Consider the following 20,087-nt stretch of genomic DNA (forward strand, 5'->3'; position numbering starts at 1 on the left):
GCTAGTAACTGGACACCAAGGTGAACATGTTCCATCAACTACAACCCTCTATTTTCTTTCAGCAAGCCAATTACTGATCCAAACTGCTATGTCTCCCACAATCCCATTCCTCCACATTTTGTATAATCGTATACTGTGGGGAACCTTATTGAACATCTTGCTGAAATCCATATACACCACATCAATCAGCTTACTCTCATCTACCTGTTTGGTCACTTTGTCAAAAAACTCAATAAGATTCATTAGGCATCACCTACCCTTCACAAAACCATGCTCACTGTCCCGATCTGATTATTCTTTTCTAGATGGTTATAAATCCTATCTCTTATAACCTTTTTCAACACTTTACCAACAACTGAAGTGAGACTCACTGGTCTGTAATTACCAGGGTTGTCTCTACTACCCTTTCTGAACAAGGGAACCACATTTGCTATCCCCCAGTCCTCAGGGACTATTCCTGTAGACAATGATGATTTGAAGATCAATGCCAAAGGCTCGGCAATCTCTTCCCTTGTTTCCCAGAGGATCCTAGGATAGATCCCATCCGGCCCAGGGGACTTGTCTATTTCACACTCTGCAGTATTTCGAAACCTCTTCCTTGTGAACCTCAATCGCTTCTAGTCTAGGTGCAAGTATTTCTGTATCTTCCTCGCCTACTTTTTCATTTTCTATCATGAACATTTATTTAGTGCTTCCCCTATCTCCTCTGACTCCACACACAACTTCCCACTATTATCCTTGATTGGCCCTAATTTAACTCTCGTCATTCTTTTATTCCTGACATACCTGTTGAAAGCCTTAGGGTTAACCCTGATCCTATCCACCAACAACCTCTCGTGTCTCCTCCTGGCTCTTCTGAGCTCTCTTTTTAGGTCTTTCCTGACTTCCTTGTAATCCTCAAGCGCCCTAACTGAGTTTTCACATTTTGTCCTAACTAAGCCGCCGCCACCTTCTTGACCAGGGGTTTCACTTCCTTAGTAAACCACGACTCACGTGTTCTATATCTTCCTCCCTGCCTGACAGATACATACTTATCTCGGACACACAGGAGCTTTTCCATGAATAAGCTCCACATTTTTAATGTGCTCATCCCCTGCAGTTTCCTTCCTCGTTCTACGCTTCCTAAATCTTTCCTAATTACATTGTAATTTCCCTTCCCCCAGCTGTAACTCTTGTTCGGTGGAGTACACCTATCCCTTCCCATCACTAAAGTAAACTTGACAGAATTGTGATCGCTGTCTCCAAAGTGCTCACCTACTTCCAAATCTAACACCTGGCCAGGCTCGTTACCCAGTACTAAATCTAAAGTGGTTTCGCCCCTTGTAGGCCTGTCAACATCATGTGTCAGGAAGCCCTCCTCCATACACTGGACAAAAACTGACCCATCTATAGCACTCGTACTGTAGTGATCCCAGTCAATATTTGGATAGTTGAAGTCCCCCATGATAACTACCCTGCCTCGCTCACTCCTATCGAGAATCATCTTTGCTATCCTTTCATCTACATCTCTGGGACTATTTGGAGGCCTATAGAAAACTCCCAGCATGGTGACTTCTCCTTTCCTGTTTCTAACCTTAGCCCATACTACCTCAGTTAACGAGTCCCCAAACATCCTTTCTACAACTGTAATATTGTCCTTGATCAACAATGCCACACCTCCCCCTCTTTTACCATCTTCTCTGTTCTTACTGAAACATCTGAATCCCGAAGCCTGCAACAGCCATTCCTGTCCCTGCTCTATCCATGTCTCCATAATGGTCACAACATCGAAGTCCCAGGTACCAACCCACGCTGCCAGTTCACCCACTTTAGTTCGGATGCTCCTCACGTTGAAGTACACGCCCTTCAAACCAGGTTCTCACTTGCCAGTGTCAGATACTTGATTTTGGAACTCCCTACTCTCATCCTCTTCTGTACCTGTCCTACAATTTTGATTCCCATCCCCCTGCTGTATTAGTTTAAATCCACCTCAATAGCTTTAGCGAATTCTCCCCCCCCAGGATATTGGTACCCCTCTGGTTTAGATGAAGACCATCCTGCTTGTAGAGGTCCCACCTCCCACAGAAAGAGCTCCAATTATCCAAAAACCCGAAACCCTCCCTCCTGCCTCATTCCTGTAGCCATGTGTTCAACTCCTTTCTCTCCCTATTCTTCACCTCACTAGCACATGGCACAGGCAGCAAACCAGAGAAAACAACTCTGTTTGTCCTAGCTCTAAGCTTCCATCCTAGCTCCCTGAATTTCTGCCTCAAGTCCCCATCTTTCTTCTGACCTATATCGTCAGTGCCAATGTGGACCACGACTTGGGGCTGCCCTCCCTCCCCCCAAAGAATCCCAAAAACATGATCAGAGACATCACAGACCCTGGCACCCGGGAGGCAACACACCAACCGTGAGTCTCTCTCGTCCCCACAGAACCTCCTATCTGTCGCCCTAACTATCGAGTCCCCAGTGACTACTGCTCTGCTCCTCCTTCCCCTTCCCTTCTGAGCAGCAGGTGCCCCACTGCTTTCCCCCTGGAAAGTCATCCCCCCCAACAGTATCCAAAACGGTATACTTATTGTTGAGGGGAATGGCCACAGGGGATCCCTGCACTGCCTGCCGGTTCCCTTTCTGTCCCCTAACTGTCACCCATCTGTCTTTTTCTTTTATCTGGGGAGTGACTACCTCTCTGTAAGTCTTGCCAATAACCCCCTCTGCCTCCCGAATGATCCAAAGTTCATCCAACTCCTGCTCCAGTTCCCTAACGCGGTTTTCGAGCAGCTGGTGTTGGTGCACTTCCCACAGATGTAGTCAGCAGGGACACAAGTGGTCACCCTTACTTCCCACATTCTGCAGGAGGAACATTCCACTGCCCTAAACTCCATTCCCACTGTTCTAACTTCCGAAGTGACTACTCAAAAAAAAAGGATTAGGAAAGAAACTATTTACCTTATTTTCTTTGAGATTATTGCTTATTGTACTTGCTGCCTGCGATTAAGTGGCAATAAAATCGAATTCGCTAGATTAGAATATAAAGAGACATTCTGTAAACTCTTGTCAATATGATTAGGATATTTTGAACATTTTAGAAAATATCATCTCAATGCAGGATTTTACTCCTTACATTTGGTGCCAGATAGAGAACAAGGGCTGAATCAAGTTACTACAAACCTTTCCCTAAAACTGCCTTTTAGCTAGTGTTACATCTGACTGTTGAGGCCAGCTTTTTATTTGTGTTTGTTCCTGTGGAACAACACTGCACTGAAGTCCCACCGCTGAAGGTGATTGGCCTCCAGCAACATCAACTGTCTGCCTTTGTGCTGGATCTGACTCCAAGCAGTGGGGAGTTTGCCCCTCGAGTCCCATCCAGCTAGGACACCATGGTGCCACACTTAATGAAGAGGGGTATTGACATCAAGGGCACTCATTCCCACCTCACCTCTGGAGTTCGTTCACAGGACGGGAGTGTTGCTGGCTAGGCCAGAATTTATTGCCCACCCCTAATTTCCCAGAGGGCATTTAGGAGTCATTGCTGTAGGAGAAAGTGAGGATTGCTGACGCTGGAGATCAGAGTCGAGAGTGTGGTGCTGGAAAAGCACAGTAGATCAGTAGCATCCGGGAGCAGAGAATTAACATTTTAGGCATAAGCTCTTCATCAAGAATGAGGCCAAGGTCGTGGGGGGGGGGGGGGGGGGGGGGGGGAGGGGGGGTGGTTGAGAGATAAACGGGAGCAGGGGTGGGGCTTGGATGATAGTCCAGAGATGAGTGTGGCCGTTTATAAAAGACATACATATAGGCCACACCAAGTATAGACCTTGCAGTTTCCTTCCCTAAAGGGCATGAATGGATGAAATGGGTTTTTCCACAAACTGTTTTACAGTCATCACTGGAATCTTAATTCCAGATTTTTGATAAATTCAAATACCATCCTCTGTCATGGTGGGATTGGAACCTGGGTCTCATCTAGCGAAAATACCATTGTATTCGGCACGGTGGCACAGTGGTTAGCACTGCTGCCTCACAGCGCCAGAGACCCGGGTTCAATTCCCGCCTCAGGCGACTGACTGTGTGGAGTTTGCACGTTCTCCCCGTGTCTGCGTGGGTTTCCTCCGGGTGCTCCGGTTTCCTCCCACAATCCAAAGATGTGCAGATCAGGTGAATTGGCCATGCTAAATTGCCCGTAGTGTTAGGTAAGGGGTAGATGTAGGGGTATGGGTGGGTTGCGCTTTGGCGGGGCGGTGTGGACTTGTTGGGCCAAAGGGCCTGTTTCCACACTGTAAGTAATCTAATCTAATTCCCTTTTATCCATTAAGATTAGAGTGGTGTTGGAAATGCACAGCAGGTCAGGCAGCATCCAAGGAGCAGGAAAATCTATGTTTTGCGCAGGAGCCCTTCATCAGGAATAAGGGGTTGCAGTGAGAGAGAGACTCACTGAGATTTTTGTCGAGAGATGAGCAGAACTTCAGGGTAGGCATCCCTTGCAAGAGGATTCGCAGTAAGGTTAAAATCAACTAGGCGAAAGTGAGGACTGCAGATGCTGGAGATTAGAGTCAAGATCAGAGTGGTGCTGAAAATGCACAGCAGGTCGGGCAGCATCCAAAGAGCAGGAAAATCGACGTTTCAGGCAGGAGCACTTCATCAGGAATGACCTGCTGTGCTTTTTCAGCACCACTCTAATCTTGACTCTAATCTCCAGCATCTGCAGACCTCACTTTTGCCTTCCCTTTTATCCCTGTCTGGTCCAAGACTGTAATGAGATCAGGAGCTCACTGGCCCTGGCAGAACCCAAACTGGGCTTCGGAGAGATATAAGTGCTTCTTCCATGAGGTTCCTGATGATTTAGAGTAACCCGATGGACAGTAATTTGAGACTTGAAGGTAGAGGGTGGCTGATGATTAAACACGGTGAGTAGAGGTGGCCAACACTGTCAAACACTCTTACTGTTTCTCCAGAATCTCGCTGCACAGAAAGCTTACAATAACCTGGATGTCAGTGTGAAGGAGTCACTACAACAGCGATGGCATTGTTTTGAAAGTGTCCTCAAATGTTATGCACACGAGACATTGGAAGTCATTATTGAGCGCCTTGTCAAACATGAGGTAAGGACCCAATGAGTCAGGATCACTTCATCAACTGGCCAGTGTTGGTAAGTGCTATTCATCAAGAATGGTTTGGGTCCAGCTGTTATAGAGGAGGCGAACAGCAACCTGGAGATATATAGAATCATAGAATCCCTACAGCGTGGAAGCAGGTTATTTTGCTCATGGGTGGCATGGTGGCACAGTGGTTAGCACTCCTTCCTCACAGCGTCAGAGACCCAGTTCAAATCCTGCCTCAGGCAACTGTCTGTGTGGAGTTTGCACATTCTCCCTGTATCTGCGTGGGTTTCCTCCAGATGCTCCTGTTTTCTCCCACAGTCCAAAGATGTGCAGGTTAGGTGAATTGGCCATGCTAAATTGCCCGTAGTGTTAGGTGAAGGGGTAAATGTAGCGGAATGGGTCTGGGTGGGTTGTGCTTCGGCGGGTCAGTGTGGACTTATTGGGCCGAAGGGCCTGTTTCCACACTGTAAGTAATCTAAAGTAATCTAATCTAAGTCCATACTGCCCCTACAAAGAGCATCCCATCCCCCTACCCTGAAACCCTGCATTTCCCATGGCTAATCCACCTAACCTGCACATCTCTTGACACTGCAGGGCAATTTAGCATGGCCAATTCATCTTTGTATTGTGGGAGGAAACAGGAGCACCCGGAGGAAACCCACGCAGACACGGGGAGAATGTGCAAACTCCACACAGAGAGTCATGGATACCTTGGAGTGTTCCAAGTTTGTGAGAAGATTTGTAGCTCGGGTGCTCGTTGTTGTGGTTCTGTTTGCCGAGCTGGGAATTTGTGTTGCAGACGTCTCGTCCTCTGTCTAGGTGACATCCTCAGTGCTTGGGAGCCTCCTGTGAAGTGCTTCTGTGATCTTTCCTCCGGCATTTGTAGTGGTTTGAATCTGCCGCTTCCGGTTGTCAGTTCCATCTGTCCGCTGCAGTGGCCGGTATATTGGGTCCAGGTCGATGTGCTTATGATTGAATGTGTGGATGAGTGCCATGCCTCTAGGAATTCCCTGGCTGTTCTCTGTTTGGCTTGTCCTGTAATAGTAGTGTTGTCCCAGTCGAATTCATGTTGCTTGTCATCTGAGTGTGTGGCTACTAAGGATAACTGGTCGTGTCCATGAACACCAACTAGCCACGAAACGACACGACCAGCTATCCTTAGTAGCCACACACGCAGATGACAAGCAACATGAATTTGACTGGGACAAAACTACTATTATAGGGCAAGCCAAACAGAGAACAGCCAAGGAATTCCTAGAGGCATGGCACTCATCCACACATTCAATCATAAGCACATCGATCTGGACCCAATATACCGACCACTGCAACAGACAGCTGGAACTGACAACCGGAAGTGGCAGATTCAAACCCTACAAATGCTGGAGGAAACATCACAGAAGCGCTTCACAGGAGGCTCCCAAGCACTGAGGATGTCACCTAGACAGGGGACGAAACGTCTGCAACACAAATTCCGAGCTTGGTGAACAGAACCACAACAACCTTGGAGTGAGTTACAGACTGGAATCTAATCAAGGGATCAGGGTGATTAAACACAGGATAACAGATATTCAGTTATAGACTAGAATTTAATTGAGGAGTTTGGTGTGGCTATATATAACAACAGATACCTGGGAGTGAGGTGCAGACTAAAATCTAATCAAGGGGATCAGGGTGGTTATATTTAGGAAAACAGATACCTGCAAGGGGGTTACAGACTAGAATCTAATCATAGAATCCCTGCAGTGAAGAAGCAGGCCATTCGGCCTATCAGGTCCACACCAACCCTCCAAAAAGAGCCACCATCCCACCCATGCTTTGCTATTTATATATAGAATAACAGATACCGAGGGGTGAGCTATAGACTGCAATTTAATTGAGGAATTCAGAGTGGTTTATATATAAAATAACGGGCACCTGAGAGTGAGCTACAGGCTGGAATCTCATCATGAGCTTTTGAGCATATAACACACTAAATAAATCGATACCTTGAAGTGAGTTACAGGTTGGAGTCTAACCATTGGGTCAAGACATGCAGAGGACACAATGGGCTGAATGGCCTCCAGTGCAGTGATAATTCTGTGATTGAGATCGAAAGAATTGCATTAATGCTATTAAATGCTGAAAGATGGCACCTCTCTTGTAAGTAACTATTGAATTGTTCCACCAATAACTCATTGAGTGACAGAACACTCAGAGGGATCGAGTTCTGGAACCATGAGGTTATGCTACAGCTGTACAAAACTCTGGTACGGCCGCACTTGGAGTATTATGTACAGTTCTGGTCACCGCATTATAAGAAGGATGTGGAAGCTTTGGAAAGGGTGCAGAGGAGATTTACTTGGATGTTGCCTGGTATGGAGGGAAGGCCTTACGAGGAAAGGCTGAGGGACTTGAGGCTGTTTTTGTTGGAGAGAAGAAGGTTGAGAGGTGACTTAATAGAGACATATAAGATAATCAGAGGGTTTGATAGGGTGGACAGGGAGAGCCTTTTTCCAAGTATGGCGAGCACGAGGGGGCATAGCTTTAAATTGAGGGGTGATAGATATAGGATAGATGTAAGAAATAGTTTCTTTACTCAGAGAGTAGTAAGGGTATGGAATGCTTTGCCTGCAATGGTAGTAGATTCACCAACTTTAAATACATTTAAGTCGTCATTAGACAAGTATATGGACATACATGGAATAGTGTAGGTTAGATGGGCTTCAGATTGGTATGACAGGTTGGCGCAACATTGAGGGCCGAAGGGCCTGTACTGCGCTGTAATGTTCTAATGCTCCTGGCTTTTATACCATTTATCTTAAATCTATGCCCTTGAGCTGCTGACCCTTGGGACAGTGCAAATAGTTTGTCAAAACCCCTCATCATTCTGAACGCCTCTGTTAAATCGCCCCGTGGCTGTCTTCCTCAACCTGAGTTACAAATCTTCTCAAAACTCGCTATCTTCCCTCTAAGAGTTAAAAATCACACAACACCAGGTTATAGTCCAATGGGTTTATTTGGAAGCACTAGCTTTTGGAGCGCTGCTTCTTCATCAGGTGGTTCATCAGGTTGTGTGACTTTTAACTTTGTCCACCCCAGTCCAACACAGACTCCTCCACATCCCTCTGAGAGACCTTCTCTCCATCTCTCCACAGATCAGAAGATACTTCCACATTGGGGCCGTTCTAGTAAATCCCCTTGAAACCCTCTCCAATGCTTGGCCATTCTTCCCAATGTGTGTTTCCCAGGCTGAACCCCATTCCGTGATTTATAAACCTGACATAATTTAACCGTTGAGGGATGATTTTCCATGTGGGATATTCTAAAATGAGGGACATGAGCCAAATGCTGGCAAATGGGACTAGATTTATGTAGGATATCTGGTCAACATGGACGGGTTGGGTCTGTTTCGATGCTGCATGACTCTAAGAGGTCTTAGCTTTAAGATAAGGGGTAACAGATTTAAAACAGGTATGAAGAGGAATTACTTTTCCCAAAGGGTTGTGAATCTTTGAAATTCAATCCCCCAGAGTGAGGTGGATTGAGTAAATTTAAGGAGGAGATAGACATTTTTTTCATTTAGTAAGAGGTTAAAGTGTGAGGGAGATTAGACAGGAAAGTGGGGTTGAGACCAAGATGGGATCAACCATAATTGTATTAAATGGCGGAGCAGGATTGAGGGGCTGAATGGCTGTCTCTGCTTCCTATTACATTGTTAATGGACTTCCTTTGGTAGGGCAGATCCTGCTTTATAAAAATTGTTACATACTGGCTAAGATGGATGAAGATGTGATATTTCCTTGCTTCTCTTTCCGCAACTGCCTCTTGTCTTTTTCCTCAGGTTCATCGATTGGTATTGGTAAATGAGGAGGATGTTGTGCAAGGGATTGTCTCACTGTCTGATATGCTCCAAGCACTGGTCCTGTCTCCAGCAGGTATAAATGCTCTTGACTCCTGAGCACTCACAAGTCTTCTCTTCTGTATCATTCTAGAGTGTTTCAGGTAGGTAGTGAGCTGCTTGTCTCATGGGCTTGATCTAGACTGCACTCGAGTGATGACAAGGAATCAGCTCTGGTCTATTGCAGACCGAATATACAATGTAGTTCGTTTCCATACATCTCCAGTTTCCAAAAGTCAACTCTGCTCCAGAAATTGCATGGATTCTTGCAAAGAGTAGGGATCCGCACTACATTTTATTTTGATCCAACTGCACATTGTGTAAATGAGGAGCTTTGGCCCTTACTTTCAGACTTAACTTCTGCACAATGCCTATGGTTAACAGCTGTGGTTGGTTGTCCACAGTTTTGTGGGTGGGGCAGTGAGGGTGGTGGGTACGGGGAGGGGCGGGGAGGGGTGTGGAGTGTGGTGGAAGGTGGAAGGATAGATGGCCACTTTTGGACCAGAATTGCTTTGTGGAAAACACTACACCGGTCCAACCCTTAAAGCTTCCCCTCAGCACATGTGCAAACCAGAAATAGTTCCCACCAGTAAATGTGGAAACATCAAAGTATTCCCCCATCGCATGTACAAAATTTTGCTGAAATTAACGTATTCTCTCTGGGACGCTAAGAATAGAGACTCGACAAGCAAGAGAAAATAAAAGTATGGAAGTATGCTGTCTGATGATCTTCCAGTCCAGGTGGGCCATGAGTACATCACTGGCAAGGAGATAGTTAACCAGTGGCAAGATAGTGGTGTAGTGGGTTCGTAATCCAGGATCCAAGGATAATGTCCTGGGGTTCTAATCCCATTCTGGTTAAAATGTGAATTTAATAAAATTCTGAAAATGAGAGCTTTTCTATTGCTGACTATTGTTATGAACCAAACCGAACTCCCCCAAAATATATTAAGCCTAGATCTCGACTTGCTCATATTTTAAAGGCAAGTGTAAGGCATTGTGCTCCAGATGCAATTCAATTGGTCAAACTACAGATTTGAAGTTAAACATGTTTTATTTTTATACTACAGTTAACAAACAAAAGAGAAAAGAATTGGAATAATTTAACTGTTGGAAAACTTAACAGAATATTAGATTATTTAACTACTAAACAGCAACTGTTCCAATACAGTAACATCCCATAAATACACCTTTGGCAAAGGCTAATGCCAAATGGTTTGTCTCAGAGAACCCCAGCATTTAGTTTTAATAGAGGGAGGATTAAGAGCTTCCATATCCAGCTTCAAGACCTCAACAACTGCTGAAAGCTAAAACTAAAAATCCTGGTTCTGTGGGAGGTTGACCTCACCCCTTCACGCTGCTTCTATTATTTCAACGTGTTATAAAAAACTGTGGCTAGCTGGGCTCAGAATAGACAGCTGGGCTTCAAGTTTACAATGCTTACTTTCAAAAGAAACATAACGGAACAAATCCTTCTTAAAGGCACATCTCGTAACACTATGTAACCATTGGTCATAAAAAAATGTTGGTTCACTAATATCCTTTAGGGAAGAAAATCTGTTGTTCCTTACCTAGTCTGGCCTTCATATGACTCCAGACCCAGAGCAATATCGTTGAATCTTAACTATCCTCTAGTCAATTAGTGATGGGCAATAAATGTGGCCTGGCCAGTGACTCCCTGATCCCATCGATGAATAAAAGGAAACAAAGACTTCATAAACAGTAATGGTTAATTTATTTGGATCTTTTTTAAAAGTCATTGAATAAGTAGTTTCACCTCATTGCAAAATTGTCAGTATCCCATTAAACATTTAAGTGAGGTTTTTGCTTAATGTTTGAGGGATGATATATTAAGGGATACTCCTCAGACCAGCATACACATGCAACTAATGATGGTGAGGATTTCTGGTTAAGGTTGCCAACTCTGATTAGATCATTCCTGGAAGGATCAATTGTGCCTCCACACCTTGCTCCACCTCCAAACTTGTGCAACTGGTCACTCTCACACAATACTGTCATCCAGCAGTCAATTAGAAAGTGAACTGAATCTACTGTACCTGATTGGGCACTCGATATACTCCCTGACTTCAAAACTATTCAAAGAAAATGTTTTAAGAAAATGCTTTTGTCAATGATTTCCTTTTCCAAGAGTTGACCCAGAGATCAATCTCAAATTCCTGGAGAAACCAGGACAATCCCAAACAATTGACTAACCTACCCCAGGTCCATGTGTGCTATCCAACCGTGTGAATCACAATTTGCACACTTTCCGTCTCATGCAAATCTGTGTGATCCAGAAAAGGCAAAAACGTAAAATAAAATTCAACTCAAATCAGGAGGAAAAGAAAATCAGGAAACCTCTGCTCATTCTCTCTGGAACAAAACCACTCTGAATCAAAACCACTCTGAATCAAAACCACTCTGGAAGAGTATCCTGGTCTTTGACAATGTTTCCAGGCACCTACCTGTTAGCTGAGGTGGTCTCCACTTGGAGCAGATCCAGGTTTCATTTGAAGGAATTCAGTGAACCTTAACAACTTTCCTATTCTCTGGGAATGAAACCACCTCCTGATATCAAAAATAGATCTCAATATGCATGACCTAAAAATTGTGATAACTGCTCCTCCCCGTTCTGCTTAGATGAAACAAGACGTCAATGTGAACATAATCTATTCCCTTTCTCATCTTGTAAACATCTTGATCAGATCAAAATCTATTTTTCCTGTATAATGCCAGCCTTTTGAGCTGATCTTCATGAATAAGATGCCTCAAACTGGGACTGAGTCTCGTGATCTACTCTGTGCACTCTCCAAAACTCTATTACTGCGTGAAGAGGTGAAAACTGGACACACCCTTCCAGCTGGGGTCAGGCCAAGGTTTTTTGAACAAAAGATGCTTGGATTTATAGTCAATAATTCAGTAAATGCAAGCCAAAGCCCTATTCACTCCAATTATCTCTTCATATTGTTGCTCATGAAGATTTAGGGATTGAGGCACAAGCGATCCCAGGCTCTTTCACCCCAAACCAGGTGAGGTGATGGCCTAGTGGTATTATTGCTAGATTATTAATCCAGAAACTTAGCTAACATTCTGGAGTCCCGGGTTCAATTTGTGTTCAATAAAAAGAATCAAATTAAGAGTCCAACGATGACCAAGTGTTTATCGTCAGGAAAAACCTAGATGGTTCACTAGAGTCGTTTGGGAGGGAAAACTGTCATCCTTACCTGGTCTGGCCTACAAATGACTCCAGACCCACAGTAATGTGGTGGACACCTCATTGCCTCTTCAAATGGAAAAGTAAACCACTCAGTTCAAGGACAGTGAGGGATGGGATGTGCCAGTGACACCTATAACCCATGAAAGATTAAAGGAATGAAATTTCAATATGTTTAAATGTTATTTGTTAGTCAGGGCCACAAGGCAGCATTAACAGTCCTGACACCCATACGTTTCTTCGTAAGATCTTCAAACATACAGATCATTCTCCCCCATTGCCTATATTCAGACATCTAGCTTATTTCTGACTTGATAACAGTAAAATACTGCAGATGCTGGAAATTTGAAACAAACACAGGAGATGCTGGAGAAACTTCAGTCTTGAAGAAGGGTCGTATCGGACTTGAAACGTTAACTCTGCTTTCTCTCCACAGATGTTGTCAGCCCTGCTGAGTTTTTCCAGCATTCTCTGTGCTTGTTTCTTATTTAGTCTTGCCCTGTTTCAAAATATTTGGGCAGTGGTGGGTTTGCTGCTGGGAACTGTGGGTTGGGAGTTGCGGGGGGGATGGATCACGAGTCTGAATCAGAATGAGGATAAAATGATGCCTTCCATCATTATTGCACCCATCTCCCCCAATCCCCTCCTCCCTTATCTTCCTTAAGTAGGTGCTGGGATAACCTGCTTCTGCGCTCGTGTTTGTTGCATTGTAAATGGTTTGGAATGATTAATGGACTGCCGAGCTAACAAGATAGTAGCATCAAGCCTTCACTGTCAATCTCTGTCTGCTTCAGTGAAATGCATGGTGATTGACTTGACCTACTTGCAAGCATAAGGTGTGTGCTCATTTGTTGAGGGAGCTTATTTACAATATTACGCAGACAAGCTAATAATTCAACACTGACAGCAAGCTCTCTAGTGCATGAGAAGTGTCAATGTCGTGCATAACAGGATGATTTAGTGACGTTTGACACTAAAATGTATTCTGGGGGAAAGGCTAAAGGCAGACTGATTCTGTATCTAGGGCTGCCAACCCTCCAAGATCAAAGGGGGTCTTTAGGTTTGCAAATATAAATTCAGGGAGAAGGACCATCAGAGAATTAAACTAAATCACAGTCTCAGAAATTATCTTTTTGAAGATTTTTTTTGTCATAAAAGTATTGGAGATAACCTCTTATTTTCAATGTTTTTGTCTACTATTATGTCCAATATCCTCCTCATTTCTATCCTAAATATCCTACTCTATATCCTTAGACTGTGACCCCTGGTTCTGGATTATTTTGTCATTAAGAACATCCTTCGTATTTTGACCCTGTCTAGTCCTGTTAGAATTTTACAGGTTTCTGTGAGACTCCCCCTAATTTTGCTAAAGCCAGTATATATTATCCTCACTGACTTAGCGGAATTTAGAGGAAGTGATGGCCTAGTGGTACTATCATGGAACTGTTAATCCAGAGACCCAGGTAATGTTCAGGGGGCCCGGGTTTGAATCCTGTCACAGCAGATGGTGGAATTAAGAGGTTAATGATGACCATGAATTCATTGCGCATCTGGTCCTTTAGGAAAGAAAATTGCCATCCTTACTTAGTCTGGGCTACAAGTGACTCCAGACCCACAGAAATGTGGCTGACTCTTAACTGCCCTCTGAGATAGACTGGCCTAGCCAGTGGTGCATTTATCCTGCAAATGAATAAAAATAAATTAATCCAGTTTCTCTCCATATTTTGGTCTTGTGTCTCAGGGATCAATCTGCTAAACCTTCTGGGCAGAGTGAAGAGAGAAATGGTTATTTGAAAGCCTTTCACCTTATGAATAGGAAGGGTTTAGAGGGATATGGGCCAAGTGCTGGCAAATGGGACTGGATTAATTTAGGATATCTGATTGGCACGGACGAGTTGGACCAAAGGATCTGTTTCTGTGCTGTACCTCTCTATGACTCTATGATTGAAGGATAAAAACATACATAAGATATGATTTGGAGATGCCGGTTTGGATTGGGGTGTACAAAGTTTAAAATCACACAACACCAAGTCATAGTCCAACAGGTTTATTTAGAAGCACTAGCTTTCTGAGCGCTGCTCCTTCATCAGGTGACTGTGGAGTCCATAACCACCTGATGAAGGAACAGCGCTCCAAAAGCTAGTGCTTCCAAATAAACATGTTGGACTATAACCTGGTGTTGTGCGATTTTTAACTATATATAAGATAATGCTACTAACTAGAACTCTAATCCTCTGTAAATTCCCTCTTCAAAGGTAAAGTTGCAATAATCTTACTGGATTCTAGGGCTACTCTGTCAGAGAGAGAAAGACTGATGTTGGTTTAACTTGAGGGCCACCATGTGTCAGGTGAGGGGAGAGGTTGAAAAGGAGAGAGCCTTTCATTGTGACTTCAGGTGGTGTGATAATTGAAACTGTGCTGCTGGTGCCATTCTGAATCTCAAACCAGCCATCCAGTCAATGACTCCAAACTCCCCCTTATCCATTACACCAACATACTAATAAATAAGAAGCGTCTATTATTGACAGAGGTAGATAAATACTGGAAAGTCAGATCAAGGTGAGGAGAAATGTCTTCACCCAGAGAGTGGGGAGCCTGTGGAATTCTATACCACAGAAAGTGAGTGAGGCCTAAACACTGAATGTTTTCAAATGAAGGTGTTTGGTTCGCAGCTGAGGATACTAAGATTACAAACAAGTTAAAGACACACACACACACACACACACAAAGGAATGGACTTACTAACACTTTAAAGAGCAGGTCAGAGGCTAGGAATTCTGCAGTGAGTAACTCACCTCCTGACTCCCCAAAGCCTGTCCACCATCTACAAGGCACTTGCCTGAATGGGTGCAGATCCAACAACACTCAAGAAGCTTCATACCATCGAGGACAAAGCAGCTGCTTGATTGGCACCACATCCACAAACACTCATTCTCCTCCACCTCTGACACTCAGTAGCAGTGATGTGTACCATCTACAAGATGCACTGCAGAAATTCACCAGAGATCTTCAGACAGCACCTTCCAAACCTACAACGACTTTTATCTAGAAGGACAAGGGCAGCAGACACATGGGTACATCACCCCCTTCACGTTCCCCTTCAAGCCATTCACCATCCTGACTTAGAAATATATCAGTGTTCCTTCAGTGTCACTGCGTCAACATCCTGGAATTCCCTCCCTAAAGGCATTCTGGGTCAACCCACAGCACATGGATTGTAGTTGTTCATGAAGGCAGCTCATCCCTACCTTCTATAGGGGCAACTAGGGATAGACAATAAATACTGGGCCCAGCCAGTGATGCTCCCATCTCAAAAATGAATGCAAAGAAATTAGATTGAGGTAGACTTAATGGACTAACTGACTTCCTTCTGTGTTCTACTATTCTAAACTTCAATGATAATCTGAGTCAAGAAGGCAGGAGAGTTACAAGCCATCGTGCTCATGTTTGTAGATAAAATCGTCAACCATCTAAAGTGGAGACCCAAAATATTTTTGTTCATTTCTTTTGCGTTTGTTCTCTAGGTGTTAATGCAAGCTTCCTCTGCCATACCTGAAGGTCAAAGGACTGCCACATGGGGAAAGAATGGATCCTGAGTTTCTGGGATGTAGGTGGATCTCAGAGAAGAAGGATGTGAATGGATGAAGTGACCAGCAGGTTGGCTGAATGTCTTACTTGCCGACTCTGATTTCAAATCCTCAGTGGGACGGACATTCTGCAGAAACATCATCAATGGATTTAATTCCTTATTTCTAGCTTACAGATTAATGCTTTGTTCCGATCTGTGTTGTTTTCGTAACTCGGGCTTTAAAGACTTTAATTGAAGAAAACGAAGGTGTAATAATGGTGTACACAGGAAGTCAGAACCTTTGGAAGCAGAATGCAATTTATGAAATGTGCTTAACTCTTGAATGGCATGTTTGAGTCAGGTGCTGTAGCATTGTCATGCTGCCAGGGACTACGACGCATCACCTGCTCAAGGGGGCTGTGTCATTGCTGTCATGCAATAGAGGGTGTGGAGCAGCCAGTGTTGGACTGGGATGGACAAAGTTAAAAATCACACAACACCAGGTTATAGTCCAACAGGTTTATTTGGAAGCACTAGCTTTTGGAGCACTGCTTCTTCATCAGGTAGCTTTGGAAGAAGATCATAAGACACAGAATTTCTAGCAAAAAAGATTACAGTGTCATGCAACTGAAATGATATATTGAACAATCTAGGTTTGTTCAATATATCATTTCAGTTGCATGACACTGTAATGCTTTGCTATAAATTCTGTGCCTTATAATCCTGCTCCACAGCTACTTGATGAAGGAGCAGCGCTCCAAAAGCTAGTGCTTCCAAATAAACCTGTTGGACTATAACCTGGTGTGTGATTTTTAACATTATGCAGTAGAGGGAGAACCTGCCACAATGCTTGGGCTGTGTTAGTTATGGCTCTCTCAAAATCACTGTTGGATTGAATCTAGATAGGCTCTCGGACTATCCTTTATCTTAAGCAATCATGTTCTAGTCCTGAAAACTAATTGTTGAAGAATAGTAACAAAACCAGAAGTTGCTGGAAAAGCTCAGCTGCTCTGGCAGCATCTGTGAAGAAAAATCAGAGTTGACATTTCGGATTCTGTGACCGTACCTCAGAACGGTTCTGAGGAAGGGTCACTGGACCTGAAACATTAACTCTGATTTCTCTTCACAGATGCTGCCAGACCTGCTGAGCTTTTCCAGCAACTTCTGGTTTTGTTCCTGATTCATAGCATCAGCAGTTCTTTTGGTTTTTGTTGAAGGTTAGTATTAGAGCCAATCCTAACACAATCTTTTTTTCTTAATACTGTCTTATATTTGTTCACAGACTGAAATATTTTGAGTAGACAGCTCCTAAAACAACCCCATTATCATTTCAATAAATGTCTCTTCCTGCAATTTTGAAGCAAATTAAACTAAACTTAATCAAATTAACAGGTGGTGTGTATCTTTATATGTGCGCCAGTGAAACCACAATCAATGCTCCATGACTACATTTGTCCATTTGCATGTAATTAACAACAATTGATCTACAAGTAACAAGCACAGGAGCCCTCTTGTGGTACAGTGGTAGTGTCCTTACCCCTGGACCAGAAGACCTGAGTTCAAGTCTCACCTGCTCCAGAGGTGTGTAATAACATGTTTGAACAGGTTGGTTTAGAAAATAGGTTAAATAAAATTGTTAAGGGCCCTCATGTGGTACAATGGTAGTGTCCCCATCCCTGGACCGGGCGGCCTGATTCAAGCCCATCCGCTCTAGAGGTGTGTAATAACGTCTCTGAACAGGTTGATTTGAAAATAGGTTAAAGAAAGAATTTACACGAAACAAACTCGGGGGCCCTCTTGTGGTGCAATGGAAGTGATCTACCTCAGAGTTGAAGTCCAGGATTGAAGTCCTGCCTGTTCCAGAGATGTGCAGTAACATCTCTGAGCAGTTTGATGAAAAGGACAAGGTCTCTCTTATGGCCCTCCCTCTGTATCAGGAGGCCTGGGTTCAAGTCTAACCTGCTCCAGAGGTGTGTAATAACACCTCTGAGCAGTTTGATTAGGAAAATAGGTTAAATATAAATAAAATTACAAGTAACAAGCCAAGGATTTTGTTAGCACTGTGGTAGTGTCCCTATCTCTGAGCCAGGAAACCCAGATTCAAGTCCCACCTGCTCCAGAGATATCAGACAACATCTCTGAACAGGTTGATTAGAAAATGGCAATAAGTAACAAGTTGTTGATCTGTCCCACCAGTTCCAAATTTTCAACATATGCCTGCAAAGAGATGCAGACCAAGGACTAGATACCTGCCCCCTAGAATGGACAGAGAGACAGACCTTTATATCAGAGAAATTAAGCACAAGCTCAGAGTCTGGTTAAGTGAACATCTGTGTTCTGTATGCTACAACCAAGCCCACCTTCCGGTTGCCAGCCATTTGAACTCCCCCTCCCATTCTCCATCCTGAGCCTCCTCCCCCATCAATACAAGGCCACATGCAAACTGGAGGAAGAACACTTCATTTTCTGTCTCAGGAGCTTACAACCATACAGCCTTAACATTGAATGCATCAGCTTCCAAATCCCCCCACCCACCACCACCTCATCCCAGGTCCAGCCCCCCCCCCCCCCCTCCTCTGCCCGCCCCCTTAACCTACCCAGCTTCCTTCCCACCTATCACTCCAGCCTTCCCACTGACCAATCTCAATCACCTCCTACCTGTATCCACCTATCACCATCCCACCTACCTTTCCCCTGGCCCCAATCCCCTCGCTACATTTATTTCCCAGCCACATCGCCCCATTCCCAATCCTGATGAAAGGTTCTGACCCGAAACATTGACTCCCCTGCTCCTCTGATGCTGCTTGACCTGCTGTGCTTTTTCCAGCTCCACGCTTTATCGACCCTGACTTTTCAGCATCTGCAGCCCTCACTATCTCCAATTGTCAGGATTAATTTGTGGTTGTTGGACAAGAGCAGAATCACATCTAATTTGGATTTTCTGAATTTTGCAAGGAGGGTCTAGTTTAACCTGATTGGCATGTTGTCTGCTCGGCATGTTACTAATGGGGCATGTTGTTTAATGCAATCCACCATTCAGTAAGATATATGGTCCACACTCCTGCCATCTCACTGGCAGTGAAATCCATGTCAGCGTAGAAACAAATAGAAGAGTAGAAAATAGGAAAGGAAGAGGCCTTTCAGCCCTTCAGGCCTGCTTCACCATTCAATAGGATCATGGCTGATCATCCAATGCAATCCCCTGTTCCTGGTTTCTCCCCATACCCTTTGATCCATAAGAACTTTATATAACTCCTTTTTGAAAACATTTAATATTTTGGCCTCAACTGCTTTCTGTGGCAGAGAATTCCACAGGGCCCCCACTCTCTGGGTGAAGACATTTCTCCTCACCTCAGTCCTAAATGGCCCATTGCATTTCCTTAAGGGCTGATGCCCGAAACGTCGATTCTCCTGTTCCTTGGATGCTGCCTGACCTGCTGCGCTTTTCCAGCAACACATTTTCAGCTCTGATCTCCAGCATCTGCAGTCCTCACTTTCTCCTCCTTACACCAAGACCCCCTGGACTTCCTGGAGTTCGGGAACATCCTTTCTGTGTTTACCCTGGTTTGTCCTGTTAGAATTTTATAGGTTTCTATGAGATGCCCCACTATTTTTCTAAACTCCAATGAATATAATTCTAACTGATCCATCCTCGCTTCGTGCATCAGTCCTGCCATCCCAGGAATCAGTTTGGTGAATCTTCGTTGTAATCCCTCCATCTCCAGAACATCCTTCATTAGACAAGGAGATCAAATAATATTACAAGTGTGGTCTCACCAAGGAGAAAGTGGGAACTGCAGATGCTGGAGATCAGAGCTGAAAATGTGTTGCTGGAAAAGTGCAGCAGGTCAGGCAGCATCAAAGGAACAGGAGAATCAACGTTTTGGGCATGAGCCCTTCTTCAGGAATGAGGAGAGTGTGCCAAGCAGGCTAAGATAAAAGGTAGGGAGGAGAGACTTGGGGGAGGGGTGTTGGAAATGCGATAGGTGGAAGGAGGTTAAGGTGAGGATGATAGGCCGGAGTTGGGGTGGGGGCGGAGAGGCCAGGAAGATGTTTGCAGGTTTAGAAGGTGGTGCTGAGTTCGAGGGTTGGAACTGAGACAAGGTGGGGGGAAGGGAAATGAGGAAACTGGAGAAATCTGTATTCATCCCTTGTGGTTGGAGGGTTCCTAGGCGGAAGATGAGGTGCTCTTCCTCCAGCCGTCGTGTTGCTATGGTCTGGCGATGGAGGAGTCCAAGGACCTGCATGTCCTTGGTGGAGTGGGAGAGGGAGTTGAAGTGTTGAGCCACGGGGTGGTTGGGTTGGTTGGTCCGGGTGTCCCAGAGGTGTTCTCTGAAACTTTCCGCA

The 20,087-nt window shown here is 44.4% G+C and overlaps 1 protein-coding gene across 3 annotated transcripts in view; it reads left to right on the forward strand.

Moving 5' to 3' along the window:
* Positions 1-16,262, forward strand: part of LOC140481810 (5'-AMP-activated protein kinase subunit gamma-1-like) — a 58,627-nt gene extending 42,365 nt beyond the window's left edge. For 2 of the 3 annotated variants that reach the window (XM_072578332.1, XM_072578334.1), the window contains exons 11-13: positions 4,935-5,081; positions 8,902-8,995; positions 15,697-16,262. In XM_072578332.1, coding sequence (XP_072434433.1) covers positions 4,935-5,081; positions 8,902-8,995; positions 15,697-15,728 — 273 coding nt within the window. In that variant the 3' untranslated portion in view covers positions 15,729-16,262. Of the gene's footprint in view, positions 1-4,934; positions 5,082-8,901; positions 9,063-15,696 lie in introns of all 3 variants that reach the window. The other variant, XM_072578333.1, reaches the window with a different exon arrangement.
* The last annotated feature ends 3,825 nt before the right edge of the window (positions 16,263-20,087 follow it).

Source organism: Chiloscyllium punctatum, chromosome 10, assembly GCF_047496795.1.
Source record: "Chiloscyllium punctatum isolate Juve2018m chromosome 10, sChiPun1.3, whole genome shotgun sequence".
Classification (NCBI taxonomy): Eukaryota; Metazoa; Chordata; class Chondrichthyes; order Orectolobiformes; family Hemiscylliidae; genus Chiloscyllium; species Chiloscyllium punctatum.